General features: G+C 36.3%; 1 protein-coding gene across 1 annotated transcript in view; it reads right to left on the bottom strand.

The window, feature by feature from the left end:
• The window catches only part of LOC122909213 (muscular LMNA interacting protein), a 149,430-nt gene that overhangs the window by 95,643 nt on the left and 34,789 nt on the right, over positions 1–18,998 (bottom strand). Inside the window, exon 5 of the mRNA XM_044253020.1 lies at positions 10,461–10,532. Coding sequence (XP_044108955.1) covers positions 10,461–10,532 — 72 coding nt within the window. The remainder of the gene's footprint in view (positions 1–10,460; positions 10,533–18,998) is intronic.

Below are 18,998 nucleotides of genomic sequence, written 5' to 3'. Positions count from 1 at the left end.
CTAATTTTCAATATTTTAGTTTCGACTCTAGAATTTCCATCTGAGTCTGTTTTAGTTTCTATTTTTGTGAAGTCCTATATAACTCATTATCAGCATACTTTCCTTTATACCCTTGAGGATAGTTACAAGAACAACACCTGGAACATCTTTGGGTCACTCCCTGTGTATTACATTTTCTCTTTGAGGATGATTTAAATTATCCTGCTTCTTTGTATGTCTAGAAATTAGTAATTTTGTATCCTATTTTGTTGTTATTGTTTAGTTTTAGCAGGCACTTAATTCAGCTCCAAACTCTGTCTCCTTGATGGTGGGCAGCAGCTAGAATCTCTGTTTAGTTATTTTATCCTTAGCTAAGGTTAGCTGGGCTTAACAGGCACATGTGTAATTCAGTGGTCATCCAGGGGTTTGGACAGAGTTTATATGCAACATTTAGGGCTCCCTTTCTGTGACTCACTCTTCTCCCAGATTCTCCCCTCACTTTCCAGATCCTGTGTAACCCTCCATTCTCGTCTCTGATTCCTCATCCAGTAAGCCTGCTGGTTTCTTGCTGAGTTTTCGTTTGCTCAATGGTGAAGAGACAAAGAGCCTCCCATAGATGAAAAACTCAGAAAATTTGGAAAATCACTCAATTCCTTTATCTCTTTACAAACATTGACACTACTGAAGTTCAACCTGCTCTTGGTCACTTGGTTCAGTACTTTCAGACGATTATTTTTTTGCATTTGCCTAGTTTATCAGAGTTATCTACAAAAGAATTGGTCCAATACCAGCTACTGTTCATTTCCTACAAATATAATGAGTCCAACTCATTTCAATTCATTAGCATAAATTTTCCTTATCACAGAGACCACGTAAATTCAAATCTCAAACCCACTTCAGGGTAGGCTTATGGTTAAAGATTCTCTTTTTTCCTACCCTGAGCCCAGGCTGACATAACAAAGTTTGCTTGTCATTTCCCTTTTGCAAATTTCTTTTTTCTTATCCTTTTTTTTTTTTTTTTTGACAGAAATCACAAGTAGGCAGAGAGGCAGGCAGGGGCGGAGGCGGGGGGGGGGGGGAAGCAGGCTCCCCACTGAGCGGAGAGCCCAATGCGCTCAATTACAGGACCCTGGGATCATGACCTGAGCCAAAGGCAGAGGCTTTAACCCACTGAGACACCCAGGCGCCCCTCTTATTCATCTTATTCATCTTGTAATTGAGAATGTAACCCTTCAGAAACCCTGGCTTTATGACAGGGAGGCAATTACAGTCCTCATCTCACTCAGCCCCAAATCTTTCTCTCCCTTCACCAGTTTGATAGTAAATCCCAATCTCTATGATTAGCGAGCATAATATCTTCCGAATAACTAAGCATTCTGAACTTCAACTTGCTTTTGGTATTTGACCCTTGGGGATTTCCCCGACTTTTTTATGAGCTCAGCTTCATATTTGGGGTGAACCAGTTGCTGTATTCAACTGGAAATTACAGGCTCTCCTGTCCTGTTATTTAGATTTACTTTTGATTCTGCGTTTCCTCATTATCAGTCTGATATATGCATATTCTGACCAGAAAGTGTCACACAAGCTGTTGGAACCATGCAATCTAAGACTCAACGGGATCAATTTTTCCCCTTCTAACAGACCCAGTGACAGAAACAGATCCAGAACTCTTAATCTTCACCAACAGGAACCATGGGCAGATGCTGGTTGTCATTTTGGCCTAGGATATACATCTCAGAATTCAGAAAAGTTGTATCTAAAAATAAGAATTTACCATCTTCTCGTTTCAATTAGTCACAAAGGAAAATATTTCAATAAGTCACAAAGAAAAATATTATCTGGATTTTTTTTTTGCAAAATCCACTCTTCTGCAGTAATTAAAAAAATATAAAACATTATCTATGATAACCTAATAGAAATGCATGAAATTGGTGACACCTGGATGTCTCAGTGGGTTGAGCAACTGCCTTCGGCTCAAGTCATGATCTCAGGGTCCTGGGATCAAGCCCCGCATCAGGCTCTCTGCTCAGCAGGGAGCCTGCTTCCCCCTCCCCCTCTGCCTGCCTCTCTGCCTACTTGTGATCTCTCTCTCTGTAAAATAAATAAATAAAATCTTTTTAAAAAACATATGTGAGAGTGCCTCTTTCTAACCATAAAAAATTTCTCTTTTGCCTTCCTTCTTTTTCCTCAACTACTGGGCAGATGGAACCAACAGTTTATCAGTCAGATATATTCACAGCCTAGAGGAAGAGAATGCTGCACACCACACTGGGCCACACAAGGGCTGTGTTCAGGCACAAAGTAAACGACCAGAGGTGGTGGAAGACAGGCTTTGTAGTATCAAGACGGTGATGTACATGTCCCCTGGTTTGTAGAAAGTTGTGATTGGCTTTTTGATTCAGTAGAAACTGTACATGGTCAGTTTGATAAGGAGGGTTAGGGACCTTCTGTTGGGGTGGACAGTGGGGAGGGGAATGTGAAGTTAGGCTACTTGAGACCCCTCTAATTTCACTATTATGTCAAGGTGACACATAATATGGGGCCTTCATTTTAGACTTGATGCCATACTTCTAACTACAGTGATAATTATGGAGAAGAAAAAAGTCAGAAATTAATGAGAAGGACTAAGAACAAACTTCTTGGGGGAATAGTTTGATCCAGCCCTTCTTTACCTTTTCAATAATATCTTCTATTTTCTCTTCCTTTGCAAGCTGCTCTACAACCACGAAGAACCACTTGAGTTCTTTGACCTTGTAACTACATGTTATTAACTCTGCCTGGATGGTCCTTCACGCTCAGCTCACTTCAAGAATTCCGGTTCACCCTAAAGATGTTAATCAAATTCCTTCATGAATTATTTTTGGTCCTCATACTAGGAAAAGTCTGTCATTCCTTGGCACCATATCACTTTGTACATACTTTAAACATATGATATAATTACTTTTCAACAGTACCTCTACCCAACTGGACCATTTGTCCCTATCACAATCGGAAAAATATGGTATTTATCTTTATAGCCCCAGGATAGAGCCAGTGATCGATAAAGATTCTTAGGATGAATTGAAAGGGTAAAGTAACTACTAAATGGAGTTAAATGAATAAGTGAATGATACAAATAATATGATTTTAATCCTCCTCTGTAAAATGTTCTAGAGAAGTAGTTTAAACCCTTTGAATATTTTAAATAACAAATACTTTATTTTTTTTCCTACACTTCAATTAAATGTGTTTACCATCAAAGAGCTGAGCATATGATTGGTGCTAATTTAATGAGGTGGTGTTTTTTCAGCTACAGTCAAAAAAGGTTACTTTTTTGGTTACTCTGTAGGAACTTACTCTAGGCAAACACAACTTTCAGGAGGCCATTTAAAATATTGAATTTACTCAATGAATGAAAACACTATCTACTCAGAACCCTTGGAAAATTAAGGAAGATAACTGGAATTAGGTGAATAATGCTGAAACTTGGTGCATTAAAATTTGGAAAAAAGGTTATTTTGAGTTTCAATAGCTTGGAAAAGTATTTGAATAGATTTTTTAATTAATGAGGAGTTATTTGTCAAATGTATCATCTTGATTCATTCTTTCTGCCAGCCTTAAAGAGTTTTTTTTTTTTTCTCTGTGGTACAAAAATATATATAAATGAAAATTTATTAAATCTCCATTAAAAGAACTCTAACCATAGATTGCTTTTTGACACCTTAGCCAGCAGCAATGTATTGATGTTCTTTTAGATTTATTAATTTTGAATGAAGTTGTCTCAAAATATTCTCCAATAAAAGAGTTTTATTAGAAACATATATTTTCTACCAAATTGGACATCAATTTTCTTTTTTTTTTAAATTTTATTTTTTATAAACATATATTTTTATCCCCAGGGGTACAAGTCTGTGAATCGCCAGGTTTACACACTTCACAGCACTCACCATACCCTCCCCAGTGTTCATAACCCCACCCCCCCTTCTCTCAACCCCCCTCCCCCCAGCAACCCTCAGTTTGTTTTGTGAGATTAACAGTCACTTATGGTTTGTCTCCCTCCCAATCCCATCTTGTTTCATTTATTCTATTTTCTAGCCAAGTGAGACATAAATGGTGAATGCTTTGAATCTTATTTTTTAAAGATTCTTAACTAATGTAGTTATGAGGAATATTTTCATTAAAAGTAGTTATCTTGTGACACCTAGGTGGCTCAGTCGGTTAAGGTCATGATCCCAGGGTCCTGGGATCAAGTCCTGCTTTGGCCTCCTTGTTCAGTGGGGAGCCTGCTTCTGTCTCTGCCTCTGCCTGCCACTCTGCCACTCTCTGTCTCTCTCAAAAATAAGTAAATAAATAAAACATTTTTTTAAAAAAAAAAGTAGTTTTCTTTTGCTCAGAACAGCTGACTGTGGGATCCAGTTTTTAAGAAGAAACATAGTAAATCCAATTTTTGGTAGAAAATAGTTTCTGAGCTCAGCACTACATTATAATTAAGAGGCAAGGACTCTGAACAAGCACTGTAAATCAAAGTTCTTATGGGAATACATGCCAGTAAACTATAACAGGTGCTTCTCACCTGAAAAGAGAACCTTGATGGAACCGCAGGCACTTTTAAGTCAGATATATTACATCAGTCTAACCTGCTTTCTGGAAATAGGATTAACTTCTAAAAATCTAAAGACAGCATGAATCAATTGCACTTTAAACAAAGCCAGAAAGCAAACTACTTTCAAAGGAAGACTAACCTAAAAGGGCTTGTAAACTTTTTGTGATGCCTAGACTATCTAATTAGATTGGGCTTCAAAAATGTTATGGGCCAGGGCACCTGGGTGGCTCAGTGGGTTAAGCCTCTGCCTTCGGCTCAGGTCATGATCTCAGGGTCCTGGGATGGACCCCCCGCATCGGGCTCTCTGCTCAGCAGAGAGCCTGCTTCCCTTCCTCTCTCTGCCTGCCTCTCTGCCTTCTTGTGATCTCTATCAAATAAATAAATTAAATTAAAAAAAAAAAAAAGAGTTGCGTTCCCTTAAAAAAAAAAAAATGTTATGGGCCAGTTACTCTGTTTCAGTCATGATCAAATTAACCCCCCTCCCATGCTACCCAAGTGCTCCTATACTTTGTTAATCTGACCAGCTATGTATCTGGTAGAATAAATCCTCTGAAGACTACAAAAGCCTTGTTTGATTTTCAGTCATTAACACAAAAGCATTTGTAGGATTAGAGATATCTTCAGCAAAATAAATCTCATTTTGATTATATAGTTGAAGATTCGGGTCTGAATAGCATTCAGATCTGAAGAAAAGGGGGAAATGTACACTGAAAGCCAAAAGGGCTTCCGGATACTTAAAGGTACAGCTTCTTTAAAGATACAGATGTATTTATCCTTATATTATTTTCATGATTGGTTTAAAATATTTAACAATTGAGGAAATCTACACAGCGTTTATAATCCCAAAAACACTGAAGGGTTGAGCATCTCTTCCTACCACACAGAAGAAAGGAAATTTGTGCAGACCATTACAGCCTATTTCAAAATCATTCATTAAGGTTCAATAACAGGAGAATTCATATTTTTCCTTCATTTAATCAAGGACATCAGAAAGGTGTGCCTTGTTTCCGGCTCAAACCTCTTTCATTGTAATGTGACTCATCTCAGCAACTCAAGGAGTCAGAGCTGGTTGGTAAACTTTCAAGTCTCGGGGCTAAATCATTTCCCATTCTCTTTCATTGTTTTTCACTAAAACAAAAACAAAAACAAAAACTTCTGTTGCTCTAATTTGATGAAGATTTTAATATATTTTAGCACGTAATGAAAAAAAAGTATTGTAGATAGAAATCCAAAATCATCATTTCTTGCTCAGTATTTCATTTCAGCTAGTTGATGTCACTGGCATGGTAAACAGGAAAAAGCTGGGAGATAATCATATAAGGTCCAATTCAGCAACATAATAGCTCTGCTGCTTTGGGGGATTTACTTGGCATCTTTGAACATCAAAATCTTCACAGAATTGTGAGGATAGCAAAACATTTAGCTCAGTGTCTGATTCACCAGAATATTCAATATGGCAGCCATTGTGATTGTATTTTCGAGTTGTTAAAAGGTACCAGGTCTAAAATCAATTTACTTCCCTCGTAGTAGAAGGTCTTTTATAGCTTTTACATGTTAAATAGAATTAATTAAGTTTATTGTACCCTAAAGAAGGATTCTTAATTATCATCGCCCAAATTATCATACATTAGGGTCCTTAATTTTTATAATTTTATGAGCAAAAATTTGTCTTAAAATCCTATGAGATAAAATTGGACATTTTAGTGACCTACTCATCTGCAAATCAAAGTAATTCATTCAATGAACACCTAACAAAAAACTACTATATTCCCTCAAACAGTTCATAGTAGGGGGAAAAAAAGCTACCAACATGTATAATTACATATGGCTTGGTAAGGGCTTTAAAAGAGACACGTGCATGGTATACAACTGCCTAAGGAGAACCAACTGGAATAGATTTGGGTCCTGGGCATTTTTCCATTGCTAGAGAAATGGGAACACATTTCCTTGTACTAATCAATTAAGAGATGCCTCTCTAGTATAGGCCATATGCTAAGCTAGCAACCAGATTTTGTTAGATTTTTGAGACATGCAGAGATCTTAAAATATCTCACCCAAAGACATATGTTTAATCAGATTAAAGTTTACCAACTCATGCTTTAAAATTTTAAGCTGGCAATTTAGAATAAATTGATTTAAAAACCGACAAGACATCTTGAATCTTCACCTTTCCATTTCTATAGCACAATTTTTACAATTGTCTTCAGAACGGCTATTCTTTAACTTCCTTCCACTGGGAGAAAATAAAATAATTTTTATACTAACTTTTACTTAAATAATTAACCCTATAATTTAAATGTGCTATTTATAGAATTGAGCTACTCTATTATCCTTCTTTCAAACTCACATAGCTTATAAATTAAAAATGTCTTGAAAATGGCAGATAACAATGCCATTTGTTAGAAAATGGAACCTAACTCTAGCCTTGATTTTATCCTGAGAAATACTTGTGAAGAAAAGAACGGAGAGCTAAAACTGCTTTAAAAAATATGCTTTCATGGAAAAATGTGAATCACTTGTGAAACAATAAGGATGCATACTGTTTTATATCATGGAAATACTCCTTTCTCTATGTTTCCTTTCCTTAATATAATTTCATAATAAAAATATAAAGCTATTTATTTAGAATGTTACTATGAGTCCTTCAGTTTAATTTTCACTTTGTACCTATTGCTATCAGACTCATATGATAAGAAGAAAAATTAGTCAGTAAGAGAGAGTAAGATCTTTAACATTCTCTGAAAAGAATGTTAAGCATACTAAATATTAAATGTTAAGCATACTAAAAGGTAATGTCCATTTCAAAATTATTTCCTCTACAATATTGTTGAACATGTCATAATAAAGTTTGTGGGCAGTCACAAACACAAGCTGATCTGATTACTTTGTTCCTGCTTTATAATCACTTGTATTTCATCCTCATCTCAATCTTGGAGAAAATGATTATTGGTAGGAGATGAAGCCAAAGACTCTGAAACTAACACATTAAAATATGCCTCACATTTATCTCTTCCTATAAAGCCCTAGTTAAGGCTTAAGCTAAAAATGCTTTCCTCCTAAATGTTCATGGGGGAAAAAAAATTACAGAATACAGAATAAGCTATAAATTTAAGTTTTGATGCAGACAATAAATTACAGAACAGAACTACCAGAAACCCCATGTCTCCTGCCAACAAAATGTACTCTTTTGAAAATGATGGGTTTCATCTAGGGGTGATTAAAGCTGAAACCAATCCAGTGATTCAATGATAGCTTAATATGTGATTGAAAGGGATGCCTGTACTTCAATTTGGAGAAAATCTTGCTTTTAAAAATAGTATTATTTCTTAAAGTGATTCCAGTTCCTCATTATACCATATACTATAAAATAAAATGTGGTATAAAACATCAACCGTGAGTTTAATGTGTTTGGGAGGGGATAATTGTTAAACTGTCTAAATTAAATTCGTTAGTTCTATTTTTAAGGCAATTCACAGCAGAGACCCTAACCGAATATTATAATGGCACTGCAGCATCCCCATTCTTTTTAATTGTGATGTTCTGTGTGATATTAAAGGGGTCTCAGAAAATATTCCAAAGTGTTAATTCTTCCCAAAACAGAATTTCTGACAATTAGAGTCTTAATTTTCCCACTCAATTCAGAAATAAGTCCCTTTGATTTTAATGGCATAGGTTGAGTTCTATTATATAAACAGATGGATAAAATACCTAAATTACCAGATTTTTTAAAAACTACCCCCATGAAAGGAACATGGAAATATTTAATTTTAGTGAATATAGAAATAAATGCTGATAAAATCTCAAGATTAGACCTTTGTTATTTAAAAATCCTTACAAATTAAAGTTTCTCATGGGGCAACACACAATATAGAAAAGCCAGCCCCCCCCCAAAAAAATAGATTATACAAAGGCTCTAAAGAAAAAACAAACATATGTCATATCTTGTGATCTTCGAACAATTCATATATTTGTGGCCCAAAACCAATTTCTCTTAGCCAAGAGACTAGTACTTATACAATAGTCAGTCCTCCCTAGAAAAAACTATTGTAAGTTTGACGTCATGATATTTATATGTTGTTGTACTAAAGAAAATAATTTTCCCATAGAGTCTGTCTTATTCAAAATTTAAAACAAAAACAAAACAAAACAAAAAACCCTCCTATATGGACTCACATTAAGTTCATACACAGTGATATTACCATATACATTTGTGAAATAGTTTTATGATGAACTGGAAATTAATGATTCTTCATTTTGAATGACTAACTAATAGATGATAATCTCTAAAATCCATTTACTTGGAAGAGAAGAGAGCTAATAGACAGAGATTCTGGAACCAATAATGACATCCAGCCTTTCCTTTCAAACATCGTTGAAGGAGAATTAACTCTAATTTTTCTAAATAAAAAACTAATATAGTGGTAGCCCACAGGTACATGACAATGTACTAGGTTAGGTGAGACAAGTATGATGGAGGGAAACCACCAGGCCCCTATTTACTTCTCCTGGCTGCTGAGGAGGAGAGTTTCTCCCACTTCTGTAGGGTCAGACACTGTGACCATATTTCACAAAAATCCATCTGAAATGGGCCAAGAGTCTGCCGTGAGAAAACACTGCACTATGACTCAACATAAAAGCCCCAGATAATAGGATAAGGGACCACTGGTAAAATGGTCACTTCCTGAATCCTCCTGAGCCTCCTGAAATCAGTGATTAGGCCCATCTCATTTTTTCGTGGGCTATAAAAGGTAGAAATTCAGAAGAGAAGCTAGAGAAAAAGTGGCAGGTCTCTCTCTCTGCAGTCCGGCGACTCCTCAGCTCCCCAGCTGGAAGTGTTCACAAATACAAAACATGGACTCTGGACCACACATAGATAAATCAGAGTTAGTTACCAGAGATTAGAATAAAAGAGAGGCTGCCCACCAAAACCCATCTGCATGCTACTGAGTATCTCCCACTAATGATTCCTACGGTTTAGATAAGAGATCATTCAAAGATTTCCTTACCCAGATCATACTAAAACAACAAGAAAGTAAATTCATAAAACCAATGTTCAAGATACACCTGGCTGGCAAACACTAACATTTTGACAAATGATAACAACAACATTTGAAACACTCTAATTACACAGAAGAAAAAAAAATAGGCTTAATACACTGAGAGAGATTGCCTAAATAAATATAAAAATAACGTGAAATGAGTAATTTCTTCGACTTGGGAATTGATTTCACTTCAATTCTGATATAATCCTGCATTTGGCCTTCATTTGAACATATGTAATGTGCTTATTAAACAAGAGGCTTTAATTTAATTTACCTACTGAGGCAGAATCCTGTAATTTTATAATTAATGACTCTTAATAGCAAAGCAAAAATGCCCTAGAGGCATGTGAAAGCAGCTGGGTCACTGGAAGTGATTTCGGTCCTCCCTCCCATTCATGGACATAGTATCAGTGGCTGGTGAGAACGGCCAAAGAGGTTTAGCCCATGCTGGGATCTAAGGAGCTAAGCTGGATACTCAGCTAACATGTTTCTACCCTGTAGAAACCACTACTAGTCACCAAGTATTGACTGGCTAGTTGCCCGCATGTAACCCCATTTTGATCAATGTGAAAAGAGGTGGAAGCTCTTAAATTCCAGAAGACGGGGATCTCTCCAAATCCGAATCAAGTTTCCTAGGCCTGCTTTACAGTGGACTGGACAATTCTAAGCTCTTTTTGAACCTCTGGTGATAAATCGATGATGTCTCAAATTCTACTCACCGAGATGCTTTCATCATGAGACCCTAAACTAAGAGCAACGTTTTAGTAAAAGCAGAACTTCAAAACAACCATTTTAGAACACATAACAGAACGACAGTAGAAACATAAAATTCCCTCTGCTTTTGAGCCAACACTGACCTTCTGTTCCAAAAGCAATGTGTTTGTAGGGATTGCTGCAAAAGCCTTGTAGCTTGACTTGGTCTTGTATTGCTAGAATGAGTAACCAGAAAGCAAGAGCGGAGATGAAAAGGGGGAAGAATAGAACATAATTTTAGACTAGGTCTGCCAAGTTAAATGACACGTTATCAAATGAAGAAAACAGTTATTACAACTTGTTTTTAACAGAAAAAATTAGCTTACCATGTTAATATTTTATTAGAATGAGAAACAAAGGAATATCACAGTAAAATATCAGCCTAGGGATTATAGGCAATTATGTGCTATGCAGTTTCAGAACTTAAAAACATCCATTTCTACAAAGTTACTTATAAATTTCTCATAAGCAGTGTGTCCCTCCATAGGAGTACTACTAGTCTATAAATGTGGGTGGGGTTTTTTTGTTTTGCTTAATTCTCAAAGGAAAGGGGTTCTTTTTTATAGTGCCATAATTTACAAACGTTATGCCAACAAATCTAATTGAACTCTTGATACATTCTTGCATCATTTGTAAAAACAAGGGTCAGAATACATAAAATTTAGCAGTAATGTTTAATAAGCAGCACATTTTGCATAGAAGTAATATCAGCAATTTAACTCCATAATGAAAAATATTCAAAGGCCAAACTTTTGATCTTCAATTCACTTTTTTAAACTTCATCATCTCCTGCTCTTTCTAATGAAATGATATTGATGAATCCTGAGTTTTAAATAAAACGCAGAGTAATATAGTTCGGTTTCATGCAGTATTTGAAAGAGAGGTGGAGCATGAGGAAGCTGTATAAATCAGAATACTATGCATAATCAAAAACCCGGTTTTGATATTTCTCTGGGTCCCATGCTGCTTAACCAAGGTCAAGGCTCTTATCGCTTCAAAAGCCTCTGTCTCAGACAGCTTCCCCAGGGCTCCAGAGCCAGCTAAAAGTTGGCAGAGGACTCCAAGCCATCTTAGTCCCCTGGGCAGACCACAGGATCATAGAAGACATGATAGTCAAATAAAATAAAGCCTTGAGTTTTATGGATATAGTTGATATAATCTTCCATTAAAATGATGTGAGGAAGGGGGAATAATACATTCATTTTCCTTACAAAGAAGGTGAGGTAGAGAAAAATAAAAATGCCAGGCCTGGGGGAAAAGTCTCAGTTGCCTTCAAGCCCTTGTCTTTATATTGACCCAGCACTGCTATAGTCCCCATATGACATATTCTGTATAAGGACTGAAAACGAAAGAGAAAAATCTCTTTGTGGAGAGTAATAGCTGACACTTAGGACCAGGCAAGTTATATACACAGCCTCATTTAATTTTACAGAAGCCCTATCGCTAAAGAACAATTAGGGAAGGGAGGCAAAGTACAGTCAAGTGACTTGTCTAAGATACACAGCCCATAAAGAATAGAAACAGGTTTGGAACCCAGGCCTGCTTGGATCCAATATCCATGCTTTCTCTATGAGATAATATTTTCTCTCAAAGAATACCTAGGCAGACAAAGAATATATAATAGAATATATCATTACTATTCCATGATGGTTTCATAGATACTTAATTATAATAACAGTTTTAATAATAATAATAATAGCTAACACTCACTATGAGCCAGGTACCATTCTAGAAGCTTTATGTACATTATCTCATTTAATTATCACAACCAAATTATTGGATAGATTCTAAATATTTTATTTTTATTTATTTATTTGACAGACAGAGACCACAAGTTGGCAGAGAGCCAAGCAGAGAGAGGAGGAAGCAGGCTCCCTGCTGAGCAGAGAGCCCGATTCAGGGCTCGATCCCAGGACTCTGGGATCATGACCAGAGCTGCAGGCAGGGGCTTAGCCCTCTGAGCCACCCAGGCACCTCTATTGGATAGATTCTAATCACATTCAGTTTATATATGGAAACTAAAGTATACAGATGTTAAGTAACTTATCCAAGGCCACTAGGTAGTAGTAAGTCATAACTGGGATTTGGATGCAGGTATGCCAGTCAACAGCTATGCACTTATCTATGATAGACCCTTGCCTCTCATTTCAGGACATACAGTCACTTACATTTTCAGTTCTCCTATCCCCAACTGCCCTGGAGTATATACTTGGACAAACCTATACAGAGAGATATACTGTTACTGCACACATAATGCCATACAGTCTTACAATTAGATGTGATATTAAGGCCATCTGGTTCAACCCTCTCATCCAAGACATGAATCTCTCTGATTGATCCTCTGTTCAGCTACCACATGAATTCTTACCTACCTCCCAAGTCAGCATGCTCAGACCTAATTGTAAGAAGTGGCTTTAAAAAAAAAAAAAAAAATCTCCCTTATACTGAGCCAAAATATGCTTCCTGATAACTTACTCCATTGGCCCTTTCTACCCATCTTGGAATGATGACACATGTGAAGAGCTCAAGTCTGCACAATAGTTGTACAGCTGTTTCCACCACGCCTCTCCTTACTGATCCTTAGTTGAAGAATTTCACTATCCTCATCACCTTCTTCTGTCAATATTCCTTTACAAATGTTGAAAAGTGGTGTGTTGGGGTGCTTGGCTCAGTCAATTAAGCACCCAGCTCTTGATTTCGGTTTGGGTCATGAGCTCAGGGTCATGAAATCGGGCCCTGTAAGGCTCCACACTAAGCATGGAGCCTGCTTGGGACACTCTCTCCCTTTTCCCTTTCCCTCACTCACACACTCAATCCCTAAATATACATAATAAAATCTTTTTTTAAAAGGTGTGTGTTAAACTAGATGTATTTTTAACACGAAGTAGAATATAATCATCACCTTGAAGATATTGACAATAAAATCAATTAATACAATGAAGATGATACTAACTGGAATGGTCTCCTTGGCTTTTGCGGTGAGTTTAGAATATACAATAGAGGGAAGTTGGAGTCATTTCCTATTGTTGGATCACACCAAGTATGCTAATTCTCTAATGCTTTCATCTTTTCTTCTTTAACATTCATTGAAATTGAATTCCATCATGGAGTTATGCTTTTTTTCTCTAGATGCCAAACTATACTTCACGCATTATCTCTATCCAGCTTCATCTGATTAGTTTTGGTTTCTTATTACAAACTATGAAGACAATAATTTTTATATTATTTCATGAACCATCTTGTTAGGCAAGTCTTTTTTATTGTCATTCAAGTCATAGATCAAGGATGGAGAACTCTTACCTCCTGGGTCCTACCAACCTGGTGGATATCTATCCTGTAACTCTATTTATTTATGAAAGTTCAACTAATTGATTCATTCAACAAAATATTATGGAACACCTACTTTGTGACCTACATTGTTCTAAGCATTAGAGATTCAGCAGTAAACAAAACATCCAAAGCCTTACTCTCTAGAGCTTATACCCTAATAAACAGAGACAAACTAAAAGCAAAGAAATGAGAAATCAAAAGAAAAGTCATGGAGAGATAAATGATTTGCAGAAAATTCAAATAGTGTGTTGGAATAGAAAGTGACCTCAAGGATGTGTTAGAATGGGCGCTCAGAACAAATGTGAGTTCACAGAAATATGCCCTTACACCTCAAATACCTTTCCTTATTCATGATATCATGAAAAACATCACAAAAGCTGGAACTTGGAAAGCAATTCAATAAACATTACTTGCTTGAAGAAAGTGTCTGTCTTCCAGTTATAACTGATTTTGATAACAATCACAAGAATATAGATAATCATCTTCAGAATTTACCTTCCTTTTTTTTTGTGAAAAATAAAACATATGGCTCACTTCTTTTCCAGCAAATCTCCTCTATTTCCTATCATTTACAATAGAAGTACAAATTTCATGTGTTTGAGGCATAATTTATCTAGACCAGGAGATATGAATTTAGAACATATAGATGTTTCCTTCTAGTTCCTTTATGTGTGTTTAAGACATATGTAGTCTTTCTTTTCAGTGTGAAAATTCTTGTTGACCTTAGAGATACTTTTTGGGTTCACTATATTTCTTTAGGTTTCTTTTAACAATATTCTAATTTGAAACATATTTCTTCTTTAGCATTCCAAGTTTCCGAGGTGTTAAATTCATTGGTTTCCTTTGCTTGGTTTAAAATTACAAATCACTGTAGTCAATGTAAGTATAACTTAAATAGTAGGTTTTAGTGTTATAGGCTGGAATCACCATCAGCTGGTCACAGAAGGTAGAACTGACCAGCCTACCCTGAATTCAGCAAAAAATTCAATGATATTATATATCTCTCCAATTTGTACTCTATGCTTTTGCTCAACATTCAAAAAATATATTTTTCTTTCTTTTCTTTTTTTTTTTTTAAGAAAGAGAAAGCCCATGTGGAGGTAGGGACAGAAGGAAAGGGAGATGGAAAATCTTAAGCAGGCTTCACGTTCAGTATGAAATTCAATCTCATGAGCCTAAGATCATGACACAAGCCAAAATCAAGAGCCAGATGCTTGGGGCACCTGGGTGGCTCAGTGGGTTAAGCCTTTACCATTGGCTTAGGTCATGATCTCAGGGTACTGCAGTCAAGTCCCGAATCGGGCTCTCTGCTCAGCGGGTAGCCTACTTTCCCCTCTCTCTCTGCCTGCCTCTCTGCCTACTTGTGATCTCTTTCTTTCAGTCAAATATATAAATAAAATCTTTAAAAAAGAAAAAGAGTCAGATGCTTCACTGACTGAGTCACCCTGGCATCCCCAATAAATATTTCCTAAATATCCACTACATGACAGATGTAGGGTAAAATTTTAGGTTTAGAAAAGGAAATGCTATTTTACTACATTAGTTTATCAGATCTAAACCTATTTATAAATACTATTTATCCTAGATAACTGTAACATAAATCCTGGGTATGAAGGTAGGGAGAGCCACACATCTTTCTTCTTCAGGAAATACTCTCACCACTATCCTATTCGATATTGCTAATGCCTTAAATTTTACCACCGTCTCCAGTAATAAAGGCCCATGAGATCTCAAAGCAAACTATATTAGTTGCCTTGAGAATTAGAAATTTGAGCTCATGGTTACACCTTAAGTATTGGTGAAGGGTAGAATCTCAGATGACATGAACAATAAGAAGGAACCCTGGCAAAGAGCCTCCCTACCACTGTGGCCAACTTCTCCTTTCTGATGCACCCTTGAGTAGCAATGAGAGCACTGCTCCAAATGTACACTTTCTGCTCATCAGTGACCATGCCTGCAGTGCCTGAGTCAGAATCTCCCTGAGGCAGAAGCTCAACTCAAGCCCTAATTCAACTCACAGAAGGAAATTGCCCTGATACCTTCCTTACATCTGAATTATTGGCAGAATATCATCTCTATAGTGATCCTGAGAACAGAAGCAGTGAGGAAGAGAAGGGGGGAAATTTCCCTGCACAACTCTCTTCATAGGACCCCTCTCCATGGTTGATTTATCTTTTGTATGTTTCTAGTACTCTAAACATTATTGTATTACAATATTTTGACATCCCTATTAGCCTGATAGGTCTTTTGGAGAAGATATTTTCTAATATTTCCAGTATCGTATACTAACTTAGTAAAGAATAGATATTTGGCAAATATTTGTTGATTTAAACCAAAGTATTTTATTGAAAATTACAGTAAGATTTATAGGGCATGGAAAACCAAAATTTTAGTTCCTCATCTACTGTTCACGTCTTAGACACACTTGACTGATTGAAGATCCTCTTTCTCTTTCCAAGTATGCCCTAAAGGCATTTCTAATTTTTGTAATATTAGTTTTGGATGTGAAACTGAGATTTGAACTCGTGACCTTAGATCCCTATTTTTTTTTAATCCTCTTTTGAATTAAACTGCAAAAGCCCCTCCTTGAATTAAAATGAAAATATTTATATTCCTCAAGGGGTAAAACAAGGAGGTTTTGTCAAACACTGACCCTTGAGTGCGAATCACTACTAAGCTCATTTCAGAAAAGTTAGCTGGAGAAAAACAAAGGGAATGAGACCCTGAACTGGTTAGTACATAGATGTAAGCAACAAATAGCAGGAGTGGGAGAATCTTAGAAAATCTAGGATTTCCACAAAGGCACCAAAAATTGTGTGGAGGATATAGAGTACAAAACAATGGGACAAAAAGAGAAAAAGAGAACAAAAGGATACATATATCTATTTGCAATTATTTTATCATCTCACATATGATTGTGAACGTTTGTTAACCCTACCTACAAAATATGTATAGATTTATGACCTTCACCTTCACCACTAGAACTTCACCAGAGTCATCATCATCACTTGCCTGGATTGCTCCAACAGACTCCTAAGGTTTCCTTAATTCCGCTTTCACCCTCTTAGTCTATTCTTAACATAGCAGCCAGATAGACATGATTGTGCCAATTATCTATTTGAAACTATCTACCAGCTTCTTAAATTAAAAAGGAAAGACTAAGACATGGCCTACAAGACCTCACAGGCCCCAGCTTGCAGTTACATGTCTCTGACAACTTCAAATTCCTCAGACTAACTCCACTCTTGCCACGCTGGCTCGCCTATCTTTGCCAAGCACTATCTGACATCAGGTATTTTTTCCAACTATACTCTCTTAAGGTGCATCAGGTCTGTGAATGTCACCTTCCCAAAGAAACCTATCCTGACCACCCAATATTAATTAATTTGTGACACTATGCCTTACCCCACTATACTTTTCTCCATACCATGTATGACCTCCTAAGGCACAAGAAAATTTACTTGCAGCAATGGGGAGGTGGTTATGGTAATTGCTGGCTCCTTTTGTTCTACCCAAGAATGTAAACTTTCTATGAGCAAGCATTTTGCAATTTTATTTTGTTGCAACCTCCTCAAGGCTTTGAAACATGCCTTGCACATAATAAGCACTCAGTGAATGTCTATTGAATGAATGAATGATTTTCTTGAACCACATCGACTATTTTAGCTCATGGAGGTACATTCCATTATTACTCATTTCCCTAATTATAAGCAGTCAGCAGAAATGGAGAAAATCACATAGAGACTGTTGTCCCCAAGTTTTTGGTGTGACATATTTGGAAATGCGTTGATGCCTTCAAGGAATGAGAGTCTATAAATAAAACACCAACTATAAAAGGTCATGAAATATTAAAATGCTCTCAATTGATTCCCAAACTATTTAAGGCCAGGGCAAGCATGCCACTGGAGCCCTCATAGTTAGAAAAAAACTTCAAACCACCTTCAGTAAGTGGCAAAATGTTTGCAGTTTTGAAGTAATGTTCTCAAATCCCTATATGGAATACCATGATAATTCACTAGGAGAAAATTTTAAACTATTTTATAAATGAAGACCAAATATGTTGGGAACTCAAATACAACTCCAGGAATTAGCTTTATGATATCCAGGCTTTCCCAAGGGACAAAAACATCTCAACAATATAGATGTCAATCAAAGACTAAGCTGAGCAACCTTCAGGCAAATGCTCATCCTATCTAGGGCCATGTTTATAATGTGAAATAATATTTTAAAACCATTATGTCAAATTAAATTATACCAGTTATACTAATGCAAACAGATTCAGAATCTTAAGATTCTATCTATGAAAAAGAAATATCAAATATGCTTCATATCTAAATTTAGTTCAGTATACTCTAGCTGTTCCATTTTATTTCAATATCAAAGGACAGTAGGGCCCACACTTTGAACTAATACCCCTGAAGCATTCAGGTTTTAATTTGATGGCCATTTGTATTCTAGGACCTCTTTTCTTTTGGGATCTGGCACTGAGTGAAGCTGATCTAAATCTGAAGCTCTTTGACTTCAAAGAGAGCCTGTGCTTGGATTAGCACCACAGTGGAAGGAGCAAGACAAGAAACAATCCATAGACACATATGAATTCTTTGATATCCCAAAGCTTTTGTCTATTTCCTCTTATCAATCTATGAAATAATCTTAGCAATTCAAACATAACCTAGTCAAACATCAAAGGAAACTGGGATAAGATTTATCTATCCCAGTGTCCATTTTAATACATTTTTATGCTTGTTACAACTTCTACAAATAATAGTTTGCAATAAAAAAAAAAAAAGTAGGCTTATTTTTACCTGGAGAGATAATAGCAAGAAGCAAGGAAGAAATAAATATAACTAAGAACAGCATGTCTCAGAGAGCAACTATTTTTGTAGAAGTTATCATAAATTTTTCCTGTTATAAGAAACATTTTTTATTCAAAAAGCGGGTAAAAAGGGATATGTTATAATTACTCTTCATGTTTTTATGTCCATCAGATTTATCATGCACTTCTTTTTTTTTTTTTTAAAGATTTTATTTATTTATTTGACAGACAGAGATCACAAGTAGGCAGAGAAGCAGGCAGAGAGAGAGGAGGAAGCAGGCTCCCTGCTGAGCAGAGAGCCCAATGAGGGGCTCAATCCCAGAACCCTGGGATCATGACCTGAGCTGAAGGCAGAGGCTTTAACCCACTGAGCCACCCAGGCGCCCTTATCATGCACTTCTACAAGCTGCATTTTTTAACTTGGAAATTTAAAAAATAAAACCAATAACAAAGCAAATGCTGAAAATTCTTCAATATTGGAGCAGTAAGTGAGCTG

This window comes from Neovison vison, chromosome 1 (genome assembly GCF_020171115.1).
Source record: "Neovison vison isolate M4711 chromosome 1, ASM_NN_V1, whole genome shotgun sequence".
Classification (NCBI taxonomy): Eukaryota; Metazoa; Chordata; class Mammalia; order Carnivora; family Mustelidae; genus Neogale; species Neogale vison.
Note: the sequence above shows the minus strand (reverse complement) of the source record. Positions and strands in the feature narration are given on the sequence as shown.